The sequence below is a fragment of the Vigna unguiculata genome, chromosome 5, assembly GCF_037176805.1.
Source record: "Vigna unguiculata cultivar grain cowpea cultivar isolate G323 ecotype 2 chromosome 5, ASM3717680v1, whole genome shotgun sequence".
Classification (NCBI taxonomy): Eukaryota; Viridiplantae; Streptophyta; class Magnoliopsida; order Fabales; family Fabaceae; genus Vigna; species Vigna unguiculata.
The window spans coordinates 6,099,377-6,118,103 of record NC_140796.1 but is presented as its reverse complement, the minus strand read 5'-3'; the positions used below and the strand labels follow the sequence as shown (position 1 = coordinate 6,118,103).

At 32.5% G+C, this 18,727-nt stretch overlaps 3 protein-coding genes across 3 annotated transcripts; 2 read left to right on the top strand and 1 right to left on the bottom strand.

The window, feature by feature from the left end:
• Positions 1 to 5,650: 5,650 nt before the first annotated feature.
• On the top strand, positions 5,651 to 7,516 carry LOC114186003 (remorin-like). The gene is made up of 5 exons (XM_028073994.2): positions 5,651 to 5,899; positions 6,154 to 6,201; positions 6,513 to 6,600; positions 6,751 to 6,832; positions 7,113 to 7,516. The coding sequence occupies exons 1-5, from the start codon at positions 5,722 to 5,724 to the stop codon at positions 7,305 to 7,307; spliced, it is 591 nt and encodes a 196-aa protein (XP_027929795.1). The 5' UTR covers positions 5,651 to 5,721; the 3' UTR covers positions 7,308 to 7,516.
• A 1,473-nt stretch (positions 7,517 to 8,989) lies between these two features.
• On the top strand, positions 8,990 to 10,867 carry LOC114184206 (remorin-like). The gene is made up of 5 exons (XM_028071484.2): positions 8,990 to 9,237; positions 9,492 to 9,539; positions 9,851 to 9,938; positions 10,090 to 10,171; positions 10,464 to 10,867. The coding sequence occupies exons 1-5, from the start codon at positions 9,060 to 9,062 to the stop codon at positions 10,656 to 10,658; spliced, it is 591 nt and encodes a 196-aa protein (XP_027927285.1). The 5' UTR covers positions 8,990 to 9,059; the 3' UTR covers positions 10,659 to 10,867.
• A 3,264-nt stretch (positions 10,868 to 14,131) lies between these two features.
• On the bottom strand, positions 14,132 to 16,852 carry LOC114184205 (transcription factor MYB17-like). The gene is made up of 3 exons (XM_028071483.2): positions 16,380 to 16,852; positions 15,516 to 15,645; positions 14,132 to 14,980 (listed from the first exon to the last, which is right to left on the bottom strand). The coding sequence occupies exons 1-3, from the start codon at positions 16,513 to 16,515 to the stop codon at positions 14,320 to 14,322; spliced, it is 927 nt and encodes a 308-aa protein (XP_027927284.1). The 5' UTR covers positions 16,516 to 16,852; the 3' UTR covers positions 14,132 to 14,319.
• Between the last annotated feature and the right edge of the window lie 1,875 nt (positions 16,853 to 18,727).

Genomic DNA, 18,727 nt, shown 5'->3' with positions numbered 1-18,727 from the left:
GATGATGATCTTGGTGATATACCTGAATCACCTCAAGTCCAACTCAGGAGGTCTAATAGACAGAAACAACCTTCTACAAGGTATTCTTGTGATGAGTACATAACCTTGACTGACGGTGGAGAACCTGAGTGTTTTGAAGAGGCTTTGGATAATGAAGAGAAGAAATAGTGGCTGGATGCAATGCAAGATGAGATGAAATCTTTGCATGATAATCACACTTACGACTTGGTGAAATTGCCTAAGGGCAAAAGGGCATTGGAAACTAGGTGGATTTTCAGGGTGAAACAAGATTCAAATTCTACGCTTCCAAGGTACAAGGCCAAATTAGTGGTGAAAGGTTTCAGACAGAAAAAGGGTGTTGATTTTAATGAGATTTTCTCACCTGTGGTGAAAATGTCATCCATCAGAACTGTGCTAAGTTTAGCTGCTACTCTTGATTTGGAGGTTGAGCAGATGGATGTGAAGACAACTTTCCTTCATGGTAATTTGGAGGAAGAGATATACATGAAGCAACCTGATGGTTTTCTTGTTGAAGGCAAGGAAGATTATGTGTGTAGGCTAAGGAAGAGTCTATACGGTTTGAAGCAGGCTCCAAGGCAGTGGTATAAGAAGTTTGAGTATTTTATGTGTGAGCAGGGTTACAAGAAGACTACTTCTGATCATTGTGTCTTTGTTAAAAGTTTTTCTAATGATGACTTTATTATCCTGTTATTATATGTTGATGACATGCTTATTGTTGGGAAAGATATTTCCAGAATTGACAGGTTAAAGAAGACACTTGGCGAGTCTTTTGCCATGAAAGACTTGGGAGCTGCTAAAAGGATTCTTGGCATACATATCTCACGTGATAGGAGAGAAAAAAAGATTTATCTATCACAAGAGCAATACATTAGGAAGGTGTTGCAGAGATTCCAGATGGAAAATGCTAAAGCTGTGAGTACTCCTCTTGCTACTCATTTTAAACTGAGTGTTAAACAGAGTCCTTCAAATGAAGTTGAGAAGACCAATATGAGTAGAGTTCCTTATGCATCTGCGGTGGGCAGTTTGATGTATGCGATGGTGTGTACAAGACCAGATATTGCACATGCTGTTGGTACAGTTAGTCGATTTTTGTCAAACCCAGGTAGAGAGCATTGGAATGCTGTGAAATGGATTTTGAGGTATCTTCATGGTACAGTTGATATGAAGCTTTGTTTTGGAGGTGATAAACCTACTTTGATGGGTTACTCAGACTCAGATATGGCTGGGGATATTGATTCCAGAAAGTCCACTTCGGGCTATTTGATAAAGTTTGCAGGAGGAGCTGTGGCTTGGCAATCAAGACTACAAAGGTGTGTAGCGTTGTCTACTACAGAGGCAGAGTTCATTGCTATTACTGAAGCATGCAAGGAGGTGTTATGGTTGAAGAAATTCTTGCAGGAGCTTGGTTTTAGGCAAGATAACTATTCATTGTTTGTTGATAGCCAAAGTGCTATCCATCTTGGTAAGAATCCAACTTTTCATTCTAGATCCAAACATATTGATGTGAGGTATCATTGGATACGTGATGCTTTGGATGCTAAGTTGTTGGAGTTGGAAAAAGTTCATACAGATGATAATGGTGCTGATATGATGACTAAAGCATTGCCAAGAGGAAAGTTTGAAGTTTGTTGTGAAATCGCCGGTTTGGCGGTTATCTCCACATAGTTGTGAAAGGGAGATTTGTTGGGTATTGGGCTCCCTTCCTATGTGGAGAAAAGGTCCAAAATTTGAGAAGCCCATGTCTCACTTAAACCTAGTGGAGAGGAGGCTATAAAATAAAGAGAGAGGCAGAACAATAGAGTCAGAATACACTGAAAGCCCTAACACATAGAGGGAGAGGTAGAGGGAAAATTTTGTTCACGTTTTTCATAGAGCTGTCGCAGTAAATTCGGCGCTGCGGATTCGTTCACCGTTGGATCGGGCTGAAATTTTTACAGCAGGTTTTGAACTCATTGCTCTTCATTCTGACCGGTCGGATCTTTGATACGAGGTCTGAGTTGGGAGATATTAATTTCGCACTACAGCAGTGATTTGTAGAGGTTTTCCCCTCTTGTTCTTCTCTATTTGAAAGCTTTGTTGCTTTGTTATTTGGTTGGGTGTTGGCACTAATTTGTGCTATTGATTGAGACTCTTTTGTACTTTTGTTGATCATAGTGGAGCTATTTCTTTGGTCTGGACGACTCGTGGTTTTTACCCTTGATTTGAGGGGTTTTCCACGTTAAAAATCTTGGTGCCTTTATTTGTGCTTTTGGTGATTTATTATTGCTGCTATTTGATTATTGCTCCTCATAGATTCTTGCAAGTTAGGGGAAATTATATCCGCTGCATTCTCTGGTATATTGTTTGTTGTTGTTTTCCCCATCAGAGTGGTATCACTTGTCAGGTTTTTACAGAGGGGGTTTCACTAGGGAGAACAACACCAATGAGATCTGAGTCCAACCACATAAGATACCGACACCACTCTCAACCCAAAGCCTTAAGGTTTTGGGTTGAGAATTGTGTCAGTGTCTTATATGGTTGGGCTCAGGTCTCATTGGTGTTTGTTCTCCCTAGTGAAACCCCCTCCTTATAAACCTAACAAGTGGTATCAGAGCCGATGGTTAAAAACCGGCTTAGACGAGTGCAGGTCCCTGTATCGAAAGTCTTCCTGGCAAGGGTTCCAGGTAAGCGTGTCCCGTTAAGATGAACGGCGGTACGAGAAGGGGTACTCGTGGTTGGGAATGCTTCCGCTGGAGGGGGAGTGTACCAATGTGATTGAAGGGACTCATCCTTGAGGGGGAGATTGTTAGGAATCCAAGTGTGAGTCTAAGTCCCACATTGACCATAATTGAGAAAGTAGAGCACCATATAAGAATCAAGGCTCATAAACCCATTGCCTTAAGGTTTTGGGTTGAGAGTGGTGTCGGTATCTTATGTGTTGTGAAAATTCACTCACTTTTAGAGCAATATAATAAGAATTAAAAAAATATTGTATATTATGATTTGTAATTAAATTTAATAAAAATAGTAACACTCAAAAATATTTAAATGGCATAGTTACCTTAAACATGAATAGAGAAGCAAAGAAAGAAGAAAACCATTTTTTTTAATTTCCTTAGCTTCTTTAATCGATGTTTCCTTTTCCTTTCTTAGTCAAAAACTGGAAAGCGAGGACAAAAATAGATTCTTTGATTAAAAAAAGATAAAAAATAAAAATAAAGTTTAACAATAATTTGATTGATGTGATATTTTTATGATAAATAATATATTTAAAATATAAATTAAATATTTATAAAATTATGAAATTATGAAATTATGAAAAAAGAAATTAAAATCAATAAATTAAAAATAAATTATTGCATAAAATAATAATGCTAAAATTTGTTTGTTTATTTTAATGTTATTTTGATGACTTTAGATGTTTGAATTTGAAATACACGTTGTATACAATAATTTGGCTCAAGATCCATATTCCATTTTGTTAGATCCTATTTTTCAAAGAGAACTTATATGTTGTTTTTTATGATGTTCATGTGAAAATGATAGCTTAGGATAGTTGAAATTCAAACATGACATAGATGTGTGTATGAATTTGATGTGAGTCAAGCTAAATGTGTTAAATCATTCATGTTTAATTGATTAGAATGTTAATATAATCTATTAGGCCATGTTTGGTGTGTGTGTGTGTGATGTTTAAATTTGTTGTCTTGTCGTGCTAGCTGATTAGAATATTAATTTAGTCAACTAGATTAAGTCTGGACTATGGTCTTTAGCATTGTGAACAAAGTAATCAATCAGGTAGATAACCTAGTCAATTAAATACACCAGTAATTGTCCCTGTTTTTAAAAACCAGATCAATGCATCTGTTGGGTGACATTTTTGAAGCACAAGATTTGAGAAAAAAAAATTGTTGAAGGATTCTTGGAGAATTTTGCGATTGTTCTTCATTGTTCATCAAAGTTATTCATCAAGAATTCAAGAAAAGTGTGTGATTGTGATACCAAGCTTTACATTGATTAAGGTGTTATTGTTCCATCACAAGTTCATCTTCAACATATCACTATTATTGTTGTTTACTGTATTTTCTGGTTTCTTGGTCTTGAAATTGTGTGTTTCTATCACTATGATTGTGATAGGTGTTAGTAATTGCATGTAGCATTACTACTTTGCATTTCTTGAATGATTATTTCAAGTGTATCTAGAGTGTAGGAAGTACATAGGTGGATTTTGTATTGTCCTAACTCTTCATCTTTAAATGGAATGTTTGACGTTGATAGTTAAAGACTGGATGTAGATTCGATTAAATCGAACCAGTATAAAACTTTGTGTTTCTTGTGCTGTCTTTTCTTTATCTTTTACATTTTGTTTAATATAAAGGTTAAACAATATGCATTCTTAAACACATATTGTAAATTGGTTAAAGACCTCTTTAAAACTGGTTTTAGAGTAAAATGAAAAATAAAAGATTTGCGAAACCAATTCACTCCCTCTTGGTTGTAAAATATTGGTGTATCAAATCTATCACATTTTATCATCAAGTGATAAAACTAAAATAAAGTGTGAAAAATATAATACATGCTTATTATCAACCTATAATTAGGTTAAATGTGTTTTTTTATTTTTAAATTATTATAAAATAATTGTATTTTTTTAAACTAAATTATAAAGTACTTTGTGTTTATATTTATCAAAAGTCATATAAAATATTATTTCTATTAGGGTTAAATATAATTTTAATTTTGAATTTGAATATTAAATAAAAAATAGTTATTATCTCAACCTTCAATGCAAGTAAATATTTTACATTATAATTAATTATGTTATGGAATTAAATATTTAAAATATCATTCTTAACAATACAATACGTAGAATTTATAGTAAAACTTTATTTATCACATGAAAAACATTATTTGTTATAAGCAACGATATTTTACAAAACTTTCATAAAATAAATAGATTAAATATTTTATAATTTAATTTATAGACAAATAAAATTCTTTATTTTATATATATATATATATATGTATTAATTTTAATATTTTTCGATAAATTTAATTTGATTACATAGAAAACTTCATTCGTTAATTGGTTAACCATAAACATGAATAATACTTAAGTCAAGTAGAATGATGAATATAAATAAAATCTCATGTTGATATTCTCTTTTTTCAAATTAGTAAGACAATTTTATGTTCTATTTTAAAATTTAGGACACTATAATTTCTTATTCAATGTAATGTAAGTCTTATATATTCAATGAATAATATTATAGATCAACCATAAGTTTGCTCCTCTTTGTTCTTATTCTTATCTTTAAACTTAACACACTTTCTTTCTTATACTTTTAATCATTTTCTTCAATTAATTTCATCTATCAATTTTCTTCACTTCTACAATTAACCTATCAAGGTCAAAGTGAGTTTAATTCTCCCAACAATGTCATCTAAAAAAAGGTATAACCATAAATAAAATGCATGAGAAATTTTGGTGTCTTTCAGGGTTTAGACTATTTTTGTTTTCTAATATGTTTGTACTCACTCATTTCTAAGGTTAAAATTAGTTAAACCGTTGAAAACAATGTGTTATTGGAGGCTTCACCTTGTTTCGAGGAACTTTTGTAAACTATAAATACTAAGGCTTCCTCTGTTTTTTCTGCACTCACTTTTTTTTTCTGCACTCATTTCTTTTCTGCACTCTGTTTCTCAATCCAAGCAAGGGCAATGGAACAGCCTCAATCAAAGCCCGAAACTATCCCTGCTTCGGCTCTGGTTGTGGCTGAGGTGGCTCCGGTTGTGGATGAGGTGGCTCCGGTTGTGGATGAAGTGCCCTCAGACGATGCCGTTGCAAAGGAAGCTTCTGGAGCAGAGGAGTCCAATGATGTCCTTGTTAAACCTGAGAGTGAGTTTTGCATTGCACGTGTTGGTGTTCATGTTTTCATTCTCTGATGATGACCACTTTCATGGGACAAAATTCGTGGGTTTTTGTCAAGTGATTGTTTGATAACCTTTTCCAATGATTTGTTTTCAATTTTGGTGATTTCTCTGTGTTTTATCTGTGATCATGATTCTGATCATTCTCTTGATGATATTTCTTCAATTAGTCATATCTTCTTAATGGGATTTCATAGATATTTCATTTTCTTGATTCGACAGACACAGTAGTTGCAAACAAACCAAGCTGGAGAAGGTCTCTCGACAGAGGTTAGTGTTAACTCTTCTCATTTAAATTTAGAATTTAACGTTGGATATTCAACCTTAACTACATATATATAACTAACTTATAATATATAATTAGAAGTAAATCTCACTTTACATGTTAATTCTACGAAAATGAATTTAGTTTGGAGTACAAGATAGAAGGTACTAGTAAGAACAGAAACTTACACAACCTAATTAAAGATCTTTAGCTGACATTAATGTCTCTTCCTTGGTAACATGAATATGTGTTAGTAATCACTTTTTTCTGAATGGCGTTCATTGATTTCTAAGCTATTCACTTATGTTATAAACAGATATCGCTCAGGCAGAAGTAGTGAGAGATAAAAAGTTGTCCTATGTGAAGGCATGGGAAGATAGTGAAAAGACCAAAACAGATAATAGGTAATACTTTTATGCACTTTAACTGTTTATGTATATGCCTAACACACACTCATGCGTTTCAAAGTCTGTAGGATATATAAATTTGTGAACCCTTTTGTATATTACAAATTTCCAATACAAAATCACCTAAATCATTTGATCTGTTAACAGAGCTGAAAAATATCTCTCAGCAATTGCCGCTTGGGAAAACAAAAAGAAGGCAGCTCTTGAAGCTGAGTTGAAAAAAATAGAGGTAATACTTGATTTACCTGTTCACTATCTATTTTAACATGATGCATTTCTTGTATATACATGCTATGTAGCAACACCGGACTGAAGAAAGAGTTCCTTTCTTTACATCAAACAATCTAATAAACTTGATATGTTAGGGAAGATGCAAGGTCTATGTTAGTCTGTAATATAGTATACAAGTGGATGCAAATATAATCAACTGTGGTTGTGCTTGTGAACAACATAGAAGTATTGTGGTTGTGCTGAATAATATAGCTTTGAAGAACTTGGTATGTGAGCAGGAACAACTGGAGAAAAAGAAAGCAGAGCAAAGTGAAAAGATGAAAAACAAGATGGCTTTACTTCACAGGGCAGCAGAGGAGAAGAGGGCAGTAATTGAAGCCAGGCGTGGAGAAGACATTCTTAAGACAGAGGAAATGGCTGCAAGATACCGTGCAACAGGAACAACTCCAAAGAAGACCATGGGCTGCTTTTAATTTATCTTTTTGCCTTTTGGTCTGATGAGATTTGTTATAGTTTCACCTCTCTTTGTTCTCAATGATTGTTCCAAAGAGAAAAAGAAAAACAAAGTTTTGTAAATGCCTCTTGTTTTTTTCATCTTGCTTGGGGTGAAATGTTCAATGTAATGCTCTTTTTCTCTTGAGAGAACTTCTCTACTTATCAAGTAATTCAGTTTCTCTGTTCATTCTTTTCTATCACCATTTCCCATTGGATCATCACAGTTAGTCTAGAATTTAAAAGCAAAGTACACAGAAATTTTTTTCTCTCATCCTTAAAAAAACAAGAGTTAAATTTTGTTGGGGAATTATGGCATATGACATCAGGTAACTGCATCTCTTCTCCTATTCTCCTTCATTCCTCTTTCAATTAATAATGGACTCAGTAAAAATTTTAGGCAACAAAAAAACAACCATAGACCAATAATAGAACACACAACACAAAAAACAAAAAAAGAAATAGAATCCATCAACATAAATCTCAACAAAAAAACCTTGTTCATTTTTCATCAATTTCCAATTGTCCTTTCTAGAAAGAGTGACTCATTACCCACTTCAAAAGAAACCTGTTTATTGAATAAATTACTTATAATTAAAAGGTATTAGACATCTTCTATTTTTTTGATAAAGTTGAAAAAAAAACTATTATAACTAACCTATTTCGATAATTATTTAGAATTAAAATGTATTAGTAACGTTTAATACGGTTAAGAACAACCTAAAATTTACAAACAATGTAAATATCTTGGGTGCAAATCTAACATGAGTTATGTTTAAGTGACGAGTATTATCTTACTATCTTTTTTTTTTCATACATATAGTGTGTTTTACTGCTATTATATTATATTCTATGTTAAAATAGATTGAAAATATGAAGTCATTTTTTATCATGCTAAATAGTGTGATGATATCTTAAAATATAATATTAAAATGAAAAAAATAATTAGTGTCATTGTTAAATTAAAAAGGCTAATAAAAGTCATATTCAAATGTCAATAATAGTAATATAGACCTATGCAAAGTGGATTAGACTAGGTGATTAGGCTCCAATTACATTTCTTTTAACTAATTATTTAGGTTTTAGATATTTTTTTTTTTAATTTTAAAGTTATTGAAAATTTAAAATAACAGTTCACTTGTCTTGTCAGTTTATTTTATAAATGTAATATCTGTAATATTAATAAAAAAATCATATTCAAATCAAATTTAAAGTAAAACATTGAAATATGTCAGAACTAAATTTATACTTTAATTAGTTTTCTATTTTTTTAATCATAAATAAAAAGTTTGCTCCTCTTTGTTCTTATTCTTGTCTTTAAACTTAGCACACTTTCTTTCTTATACTTTTAATCATTTTCTTCAATTAATTTCATCTATCAATTTTCTTCACTTCTACAATTAACCTATCAAGGTCAAAGTGAGTTTAATTCTCCCAACAATATCCTCTAAAAAAAGGTATAACCATAAATAAAATGCATGAGAAATTTTGGTATCTTTCAGGGTTTAGACTATTTTTGTTTTCTAATATGTGTAACATGTTTGTGCTCACTCATTTCTAAGGTTAAAATTAGTTAAACCGTTGAAAACAATGTGTTATTGGAGGCTTCACCTTGTTTCGAGGAACTTTTGTAAACTATAAATACTAAGGCTTCCTCTGTTTTTTCTGCACTCACTTTTTTTTTCTGCACTCATTTCTTTTCTGCACTCTGTTTCTCAATCCAAGCAAGGGCAATGGAACAGCCTCAATCAAAGCCCGAAACTATCCCTGCTTCGGCTCTGGTTGTGGCTGAGGTGGCTCCGGTTGTGGATGAGGTGGCTCCGGTTGTGGATGAAGTGCCCTCAGACGATGCCGTTGCAAAGGAAGCTTCTGGAGCAGAGGAGTCCAATGATGTCCTTGTTAAACCTGAGAGTGAGTTTTGCATTGCACGTGTTGGTGTTCATGTTTTCATTCTCTGATGATGACCACTTTCATGGGACAAAATTCGTGGGTTTTTGTCAAGTGATTGTTTGATAACCTTTTCCAATGATTTGTTTTCAATTTTGGTGATTTCTCTGTGTTTTATCTGTGATCATGATTCTGATCATTCTCTTGATGATATTTCTTCAATTAGTCATATCTTCTTAATGGGATTTCATAGATATTTCATTTTCTTGATTCGACAGACACAGTAGTTGCAAACAAACCAAGCTGGAGAAGGTCTCTCGACAGAGGTTAGTGTTAACTCTTCTCATTTAAATTTAGAATTTAACGTTGGATATTCAACCTTAACTACATATATATAACTAACTTATAATATATAATTAGAAGTAAATCTCACTTTACATGTTAATTCTACGAAAATGAATTTAGTTTGGAGTACAAGATAGAAGGTACTAGTAAGAACAGAAACTTACACAACCTAATTAAAGATCTTTAGCTGACATTAATGTCTCTTCCTTGGTAACATGAACATGTGTTAGTAATCACTTTTTTCTGAATGGCGTTCATTGATTTCTAAGCTATTCACTTATGTTATAAACAGATATCGCTCTGGCAGAAGTAGTGAGAGATAAAAAGTTGTCCTATGTGAAGGCTTGGGAAGATAGTGAAAAGACCAAAGCAGATAACAGGTAATACTTTTATGCACTTTAACTGTTTATGTATATGCCTAAGACACACTCATGCCTTCCAAAGTCCGTAGGATATTATAAATTTGTGAACCCTTTTGTATATTACAAATTTCCAATACAAAATCACCTAAATCATTTGATCTGTTAACAGAGCTGAAAAACATCTCTCAGCAATTGCCGCTTGGGAAAACAAAAAGAAGGCAGCTCTTGAAGCTGAGTTGAAAAAAATAGAGGTAATACTTGATTAACCTGTTCACTATTTATTCTAGATTTAAAATACATATAATCAAATTATACTTGTTAGAAATGGGTTTAAAACCTAATTCAATCTCATAAAATCAGCTTATAAAATAAGGTTTGCACCTCATTTATATACTATAGAATTGTCTTATCTTTAATAGACGTGAGACTTAAAAAATACTAGAGAAAGGACAGGTTTTTCCGCATGAAATAAATGGCAATGAACATGGAAGTATTGTGGTTGTGCTGAATAATATAGCTTTGAAGAACTTGTTATGTGAGCAGGAACAACTGGAGAAAAAGAAAGCAGAGCAAAGTGAAAAGATGAAAAACAAGATGGCTTTACTTCACAGGGCAGCAGAGGAGAAGAGGGCAGTAATTGAAGCCAGGCGCGGAGAAGACATTCTTAAGACAGAGGAAATGGCTGCAAGATACCGTGCAACAGGAACAACTCCAAAGAAGACCATGGGCTGCTTTTAATTTATCTTTTTGCCTTTTGGTCTGATGAGATTTGTTATAGTTTCACCTCTCTTTGTTCTCAATGATTGTTCCAAAGAGAAAAAGAAAAACAAAGTTTTGTAAATGCCTCTTGTTTTTTTCATCTTGCTTGGGGTGAAATGTTCAATGTAATGCTCTTTTTCTCTTGAGAGAACTTCTCTACTTATCAAGTAATTCAGTTTCTCTGTTCATTCTTTTCTATCACCATTTCCCATTGGATCATCACAGTTAGTCTAGAATTTAAAAGCAAAGTACACAGAAATTTTTTTCTCTCATCCTTAAAAGAACAAGAGTTAAATTTTGTTGGGGAATTATGGCATATGACATCAGGTAACTGCATCTCTTCTCCTATTCTCCTTCATCCCTCTTGCAATTAATAATGGACTCAGTAAAAATTTTAGGCAACAAAAAAAAAAAAAAAACAATAGACCAATAATAGAACACACAACACAAAAAATAAGGAAAGAAATAGAATCCATCAACATAAATCTCAACAAAAAAACCTTGTTCATTTTTCATCAATTTCCAATTGTCCTTTCTAGAAAGAGTGACTCATTACCCACTTCAAATGAAACCTGTTTATTGAATAAATTACTTATAATTAAAAGGTGTTAGACATCTTTTATTTTTTTGATAAAGTTAAAAAAAACTATTATAACTAACCTATTTCGATAATTATTTAGAATTAGTAACGTTTAATAAGGTTAATAACAACCTAAAATTTACAATGTAAATATCTTGGGTGCAAATCTAACATGAGTTATATTTAAGTGACGAGTATTATCTTACAATCTTTTTTTTTCTTCATACACACAGTGTGTTTTACTGCTATTATATTATATTCTATGTTAAAATAGATTGAAAATATGAATTCATTTTTTATCATGCTAAATAGTGTGATGATATCTTAAAATATAATATTAAAATGAAAAAAAAATAGTGTGATTTTTAAATTAAAAAGGCTAATAAAAGTCATATTCAAATGTCAATAATAGTAATATATAGACCTATGCAAAGTGGATTAGACTAGGTGATTAGGCTGCAATTACATTTCTTTTTAACTAATTATTTAGGTTTTAGATATATTTTTTTTTAAATTTTAAAGTTATTGAAAATTTAAAATAACAGTTCACTTGTCTTGTCAGTTTATTTTATAAATGTAATATCTGTAATATTAATAAAAAAAATCATATTCAAATCAAATTCAAAGTAAAACATTGAAATATGTCAGAACTAAATTTATACTTTAATTAGTTTTCTATTTTCTTAATCATAAATTTTGGTTGAAAGTTCACTAATCCTTTTCTTAAATGGGATGGAGCAATATTTTCATCCCACCACCAAATTCTCATTGAAACCATTCAAAATAGGTTATATTTTCTTTTTCTCGTCCTACCTAATATTGTCTATCAATATTAATAAGCATAATGTTTAAGAAAATAAATAAATATCACAATATGGTATCCGGTAAATAAATATTATAAATTGTATAATGAACAAAAGTGAATAATAAAATATAAAAATATTTAAAATAATAGTAAAACTAACATAAAATAAACTTATTATATATATACCATATGTAACAAAAGGTGGAAAGGAAACAAAAATCCAAGCTATTATAGAAATAAGTTTTAAAGCCTAACTCAACCCCACAAAACCGACCACTTATATATAGGGGTGACAATTAGGGTCTGGTTCGGCAGACTGGCCCACAGGCCCGCATAAAATACACGGGGCAGGCCTAGAAGTTGAACCTGCAAGCCCGTCAGAGCTCGGCCCAGCCCACAAGCCCGCATAAAAGAAATCTTGCACTTGTATATATTAGTTACTTTTTTATGGATTATTGCATTAACGTTTCCAATTCTTTTATAACTGAAAAAGACAAATATTATGTATTTTTTAATGTGTCAAAATTTTAAGAATACATTGTGTATGTCATAATATGAATATGAATATGATGAAAATGTTGAATTATCAATTTATCATCCAACAACTCCCCAGAGTCTTTACTTAATTTTGTGAACTTCTTAAAGTTTCACAATTTTTAAACATGGAAAGTTTTATTATAAGAATTTAAAAAAAAAAGTGGGTCAGCCTGCACGCCCACGGGCCAAGTGATGTGCGGGACGGACCAGTGATTGCAGCCCGCATAAATTGTGCAGGGCGAGGCAGGCTAGCCCGCGATTGCGGACCTTATGCGGACTGGGCCTATACGGCCCGGCCCGGCCCGCATTGTCATCCCTACTTATATACTCGTGGAACAAAATGTTCAAAAAATTTCGTTAGTGAGGTTTGCACCTTACTTATATATCGAGAATTGTGCGTAACTAAATCCCATAAAACCGACTTGTAAAGTGAAGTTTGTACCTCACTTATATATAAAGAATGGTCCTTATCTCTAGCCGATGTAAGGACTTTCAACGTAAGCTTGTGAATAGAGAAAGAAAAAACAACCTATATAAACAAATCCAACCTTTTGAATACAAAAAGCAAAACAATACGTGTGTAAGGTTTGAGAGAGAGAAAAAAATCATCACCACATAAATACATTGATATAAGTTTATGTTTATCATTACCTCAATCACTGTAGCACAGTTAACGTATAAATTTATCTTAAATATTTAAACTTAAAACTATTATTCTGAGTAACAATATTTTCTATTGTAACTGCTAACAATAGTCTAAAAAAAAACTAAAAAAAAAAAATCAATATCAGATACAAGACAATATTTAGCTTACATTAATCTGATTATGGTGCATTCAATCCTTCATTTACAGTACTTAATATTGATATTTAATATTTTTTTTTCATTTTGTTAACTTTCGTCTTTTTCCTCCTTGTTGGTCATGTTGGGATGTAATGAAAACTGAAAAGGTTGTGGCTAAGAGCTGTTTGATTGGGTTGTTCAGAATGAACGCTCCATGTATATATATATATATATATATATATATATATATATATATATATATATATATATATATATATATATATAAACCTGAGTAGGACAGTTACTAGATGATGCATAGGTGTGAGTGTGGACCAGTGTGCTTCTATCACTGGCCAGGGATGTTTCCCTAACAATCTATTGTTCAGTACTGTTCATATTTTAATATATGAAAAATGATTCATGACACTAAAAAGGTACCAATAAGCATTGACCTAACAGCAACTCATTGCAGTTAATTGGTTCTTATGAAGTCATCTGCAGAATCTACTTCTAAAAAACTACAACCAAAGATCATGAAAAAATATTTTTGAAGTCAAAATAGAGGTTCTTGTGTAACAAAGAGATAAATAGGACTCATTCAAAATAAGAATTTCAAGTTTGGATCACACCAGAACTCATCAAATAAAGTATTACAATTGCCAAATTTTTGAATAGTTTTCCTATTTGCCATTGTTAATGTGCTTTTTTGTGTACAGAAATCTGACAAAGATACTCAAAACATGATCATTTGTAATCAACATTTACTATATTCATACTAAGACTTAAACTATAAAAAATCCACAATAATGGCTCACCTATCATAGGGACCATATTCAGCTAATTGCCAAGTCATGTCATTCTTCTCCTACTTGTTCAAATGCTTATACAGACAGCAATATTACAAAACACCTAACCAAAAGGTACATGCAAATGCACTAAAGGGGACACATAAAAGAGTTTCCTTCTAAGAAGCTCATGTCATTGTTTATAGGAAAATCTAACAAGAGCTGCAAAGCAGTGTCTGATGAATCCTCCATGTCATTAGAGCTTGAAGAATCAGATCCACGAATCCTCCACTCCAACTCTTGTTTCACAATGTTACAGGGCGTGGTTTCTTGTGCAATGGAAGCCAAATCTGCGTTTATTGCAACTGACTCACACTTGTTTGAAGATGATCCTGCAGAGAGGGGACTGGGGCAGGAGCTGGTAGTGGTGATTTTGTTGTCATCAGCTTTGTGATGAACAACAACATTGCGAAATGCCTCTCCAACTTCAGAGTTCCAAATGCGGAGAAAGTAGTCAGAGTCGGTGGTTTTGGTATCTGAATTAGGATTGGTGGTGTTGTGGCTGAACCTTGTTGACTCATTTGAGAGCCTGGCCTCAGCTTCAAGCCTAGCACTCTCCCACTGAGCCATGTGGCGTGTGGACACAGATGCATGTGCCTTGTGGAAGGGGTAAGATGGAGATGAGACCAATGGCTCGTGAGTTCTAGGGTCAAGTCCCATGCTTTTGAGACGCTTCTTCAAGTGGGTGTTCCATAAGTTCTTTATCTCATTGTCTGTTCTTCCTGGTAACTGAGAAGCTATTGCAGCCCACCTGAAAATTTGTTCTTCATTATCTTCTCTTGTGCATTCAAAGTAAGAATTTGAACTGATATCAGATAGTTCAAAGAACAAACCAGAAACTTTTATGTACTGTGTACAGTAATTCACCAAAAAGATCTATTCTTTATTATGAAGTATTGCAAAGATAATCCTTAGAGAGATTAACAGTCACAAAATGAGTGGATCTTGCAGAAGACAGAAAAGTTTGTTTTTTTTTTTGTTTTATGTTATGTGGGGAATTCCAATATCATGGATTTGTGAGGCAAAAAACAAAAAGGTTGTGCTTTGAAAATGTATAAAACTTCCATTCAATATTATCATCCCAAATGGGTTTCTAAACTCACAAAGATCCAAATTGCTGTATGTTTGGTTTAAGAGTTTTTTGTCTGTTGTCATATTTTTACCTTTTGTTTATTAATATTTGTGTTGGAAATTTTAAACAAGATTTATCTTTGTTTCTTTTTTTAATATCTATTCAAATAAAAACATTGAAAAAACAGAAATGTAAAGGTCAATAAATTGCTTACCTATTTCCTAGGATGCCATGAAGCTGTATGACTAGTTTTTCTTCCTCTTGAGTAAAGGGACCACGCTTGATGTCAGGTCTGAGATAGTTTGTCCACCTAAGCCTGCAACTCTTGCCACAACGAAGAAGACCTGAAAAAGACAGATAATCTTATAACCTATGGAAACATGGAGATCATGTTATTGAGTTGAGAAACAGTATAAATGGTTAAGCATTGTTTCACAAGGCTATGAAAAAAATAAAAAGAACAAAGATTTTGCGAGGAAAAAGAGTCCAAAGTGGAGGGGTCATGGGGCATGTGGTTACAAAGTCCGCAATAGAAATCTAATGAAGTCAAAAGGTAGCACAAGTTTTGGTCAGGATTAGGATACAGACAGAAAACAACAGAGAAAAAAATAAGATCGTAGCATAACATGAAAAAGGGTAATGTAAACATGATACAGAATGCTCCAAGTACTGCATTAAATTTCTCTTGCACTTAATTACTTGCCTATTTATATTCCTGCCTTTTAACATTTAAGAACTTGAAAAAGAAGAGTGGAGGAAAAGGTAAAAAGGAGTCAAGAGGTGTATCTTCTCTTCACTTGTTCAATAGTTGTTAAATTGGTATATGATATCATAGCAGCACATCAAGAATGTGAATGCAGCCACAGAAATGTAAAAGGGTGTAAAAGGGCAAAACAAAACACCATTCAAACCACTTGGAAACAAGGATTAAAGCTGATTTTAAAGTAAAAAAAGTTATGTTAATATATCTATATGCTCTATATCATTAAGAACACAGGTTGAAACTAAAGTGGTTGTTGAAGTTCAGTTTAGCTGATTTTAACAGAACAAAAACTAAGTACCAGCAAAAGAGCAAAACCTGCCATCCTTGGAAGAGAACGCCAGCTTCCATGACCACCATTTTTCTTGATATAACTAGCAAGAATTTCATCTTCTTCAGCAGTCCAAGGTCCCTTCTTCAAACCCTTCTTGTCACAACATGGTGTTCTTCCCATTCTCTTTCAAACTCTCAGCAAACACACACACACACACCACAACACATGAACAAAGTAAGTATATATCAGAAGCAGAAAACTTGGAGAAGCCTTTGATGCAGACAAGTCCTCTCTGAATTTCCACCACTACAGAAACACTCAAAGCAATGAGAGGAGAAATAAATAGTGAAGGAGTTGGAGATGTTGAAGAATTGAAAAGTTGATTTGAGGTGGCATTGCTATTGGATGGGGGCTTGCTTGCAAGTATGATCAGCGAGTTTCAAGCTGAGACAAGCAATAAATGCGTGTGCTGTAGCATTGAGAAGTTGCATCATCATTGAGGCGAAGAAGTTGCACAAACAATGAAAGGGGAGGGTCTTTATGAGGGTGTGCGTTTTCCATTTTTTGGTTTTTATTTTGCACAGAAGTGGGGTGAGAGAGAAGCAGATTGCAGTGAAGATGACAGTGACAGCATTAAATGTGGAGAGTGTGGAAATGAAAAAATAGAATGCATTAATGGCGGATTCTCTTCCAGAAAAGTCAGTGCAGGATTAAAAACCAACAGAGACAGTTAAAGGGAAGGACATGAACATTAATGGGGGTCCAATTAATGACATGCATTGCAGGGTACGAACACACACCAGGAAATGAATGAATGCTACTACAACACAACACATGATGTTTCTCTTTCTTCTTTATTGCAAACAACACCTTATTCTTATTTTTCATAATTAGAAACAGAATAATTGTTCACTATCTACTCCATTCAAAGTTTGCTTCAATCAAGCATAAGGAATAGCATGATCCGAACTTAAAAGAGTTTAGTGACAGTAATTAACACAGGCTTTAATTTATGAAACTGTGTATGAGAATCAAGGGCTTGTGTATGGTTTTAAGTTGTGGTTATATTTAGTCACAGATCTTTAATACTGCAGCAAATAGTGGAAAAACATTGTGGATGAGGTCACAGTTACCGTCACACAAATAGTTGCAGTAAATTGAAAATCTTTTACCTCATAGTCAAAGCAAAGGTTTGATTTGGTGTCTGATAAAAGTGGATTTTGTGATTTACACTGCTGATAAATAACTTCCATTCTTTACATTTGAATAACTTTTAAATAATCATAATCAAAATAAAAATCCATATTTATTGAAAACCACAACATCAACCTAACATAGGTTTTGTCCTCCAATGCAGTAATGTACTATTTCACTCATAATTAGAGTTACATGCATGCTGATTATCTTGGTAAGGAGTGAATGCTGAGAAAGACTGATGATAAAAGGAGTAAGAATTTGAGATGTATAAATTACATATTGTGTAATCTTAACTTGTTGATAATCTCATACCCTTTTGTGAATGTTATTGTTTTATCAGTGAATGGAAAATATAGTTTTTTTTTTTTCTAATAACTTATGTATTTTGATAAAAAGATTTTGAGGAGTAAAATCCAATACATTTATAAGTTGATTTGCATATAAAATAATTCCACAATATATATCATGCAATTACACATTCTCACCTTATTTAATGATTGAATTTATTGAATACATGTAACTTGTCAGATTCATAAAATAATGTGATGTTACATTTGTATAAAATTTGTGTACCAAACTGCAACAGAACTGAATTATAAATAATTATATAGTTGAGTTACAGTTCTTCTTTTATTTTAAGAAGAGAAATCACATCAAATCCTATTTGAACATATAAATGACAATATAGGGGTCATCTCAAGCTCAACTAAGGAACATGCAACATCAAATATAAATTTATCTATAAAGAAGAAAGTAATTAATAGTTTTATAAATGAAAATGACTTTATGTGTAATTTTTTTTTAATTTATAAATCTTTTTTACATATTTCTATAAATAGTTAGTTTCTGTTATCCAAACAGACTATAAGTTAAAATGAGTTCTTTCCTCATTGTCACCTTCCAAGACACATTCATCATAAGTTCTCCTCTTACAGTAATTGGTGATTAAATTAACTGAATGTAAGCATATATGTTAACCTTATTATTGTGTTTATATTTTAGGTTTAGATAGGTTAACTCCATGCAAGGCCAGGAAGAATCATCACCCACAATCCAATGAGAATTTAGGGTAAAATAACAGATAAAACAAGTCACATTTCTGCAATAGGATCATGTTTTATCGAATCAACAAATAACTATTTTTGTTTCTGTCATGATTTTTATTATTATTTTTGTATGTTATGATTCTCTATCA

Bases quoted from the DNA above. Each gene is read 5' to 3' on its own strand.
- LOC114186003 (XM_028073994.2), top strand. From the start codon at position 5,722: ATGGAACAGCCTCAATCAAAGCCCGAAACTATCCCTGCTTCGGCTCTG. The intron at 6,202-6,512 runs GTTAGTGTTAAC...TGTTATAAACAG, and splicing joins GAGAAGGTCTCTCGACAGAG to ATATCGCTCAGGCAGAAGTA. The intron at 6,833-7,112 runs GTAATACTTGAT...GTATGTGAGCAG, and splicing joins CTGAGTTGAAAAAAATAGAG to GAACAACTGGAGAAAAAGAA.
- LOC114184206 (XM_028071484.2), top strand. From the start codon at position 9,060: ATGGAACAGCCTCAATCAAAGCCCGAAACTATCCCTGCTTCGGCTCTG. The intron at 9,540-9,850 runs GTTAGTGTTAAC...TGTTATAAACAG, and splicing joins GAGAAGGTCTCTCGACAGAG to ATATCGCTCTGGCAGAAGTA. The intron at 10,172-10,463 runs GTAATACTTGAT...TTATGTGAGCAG, and splicing joins CTGAGTTGAAAAAAATAGAG to GAACAACTGGAGAAAAAGAA.
- LOC114184205 (XM_028071483.2), bottom strand. From the start codon at position 16,515: ATGGGAAGAACACCATGTTGTGACAAGAAGGGTTTGAAGAAGGGACCT. The intron at 15,646-16,379 runs GTTTTGCTCTTT...TGTCTTTTTCAG, and splicing joins TTCTCTTCCAAGGATGGCAG to GTCTTCTTCGTTGTGGCAAG. The intron at 14,981-15,515 runs GTAAGCAATTTA...ACAAATTTTCAG, and splicing joins CATGGCATCCTAGGAAATAG to GTGGGCTGCAATAGCTTCTC.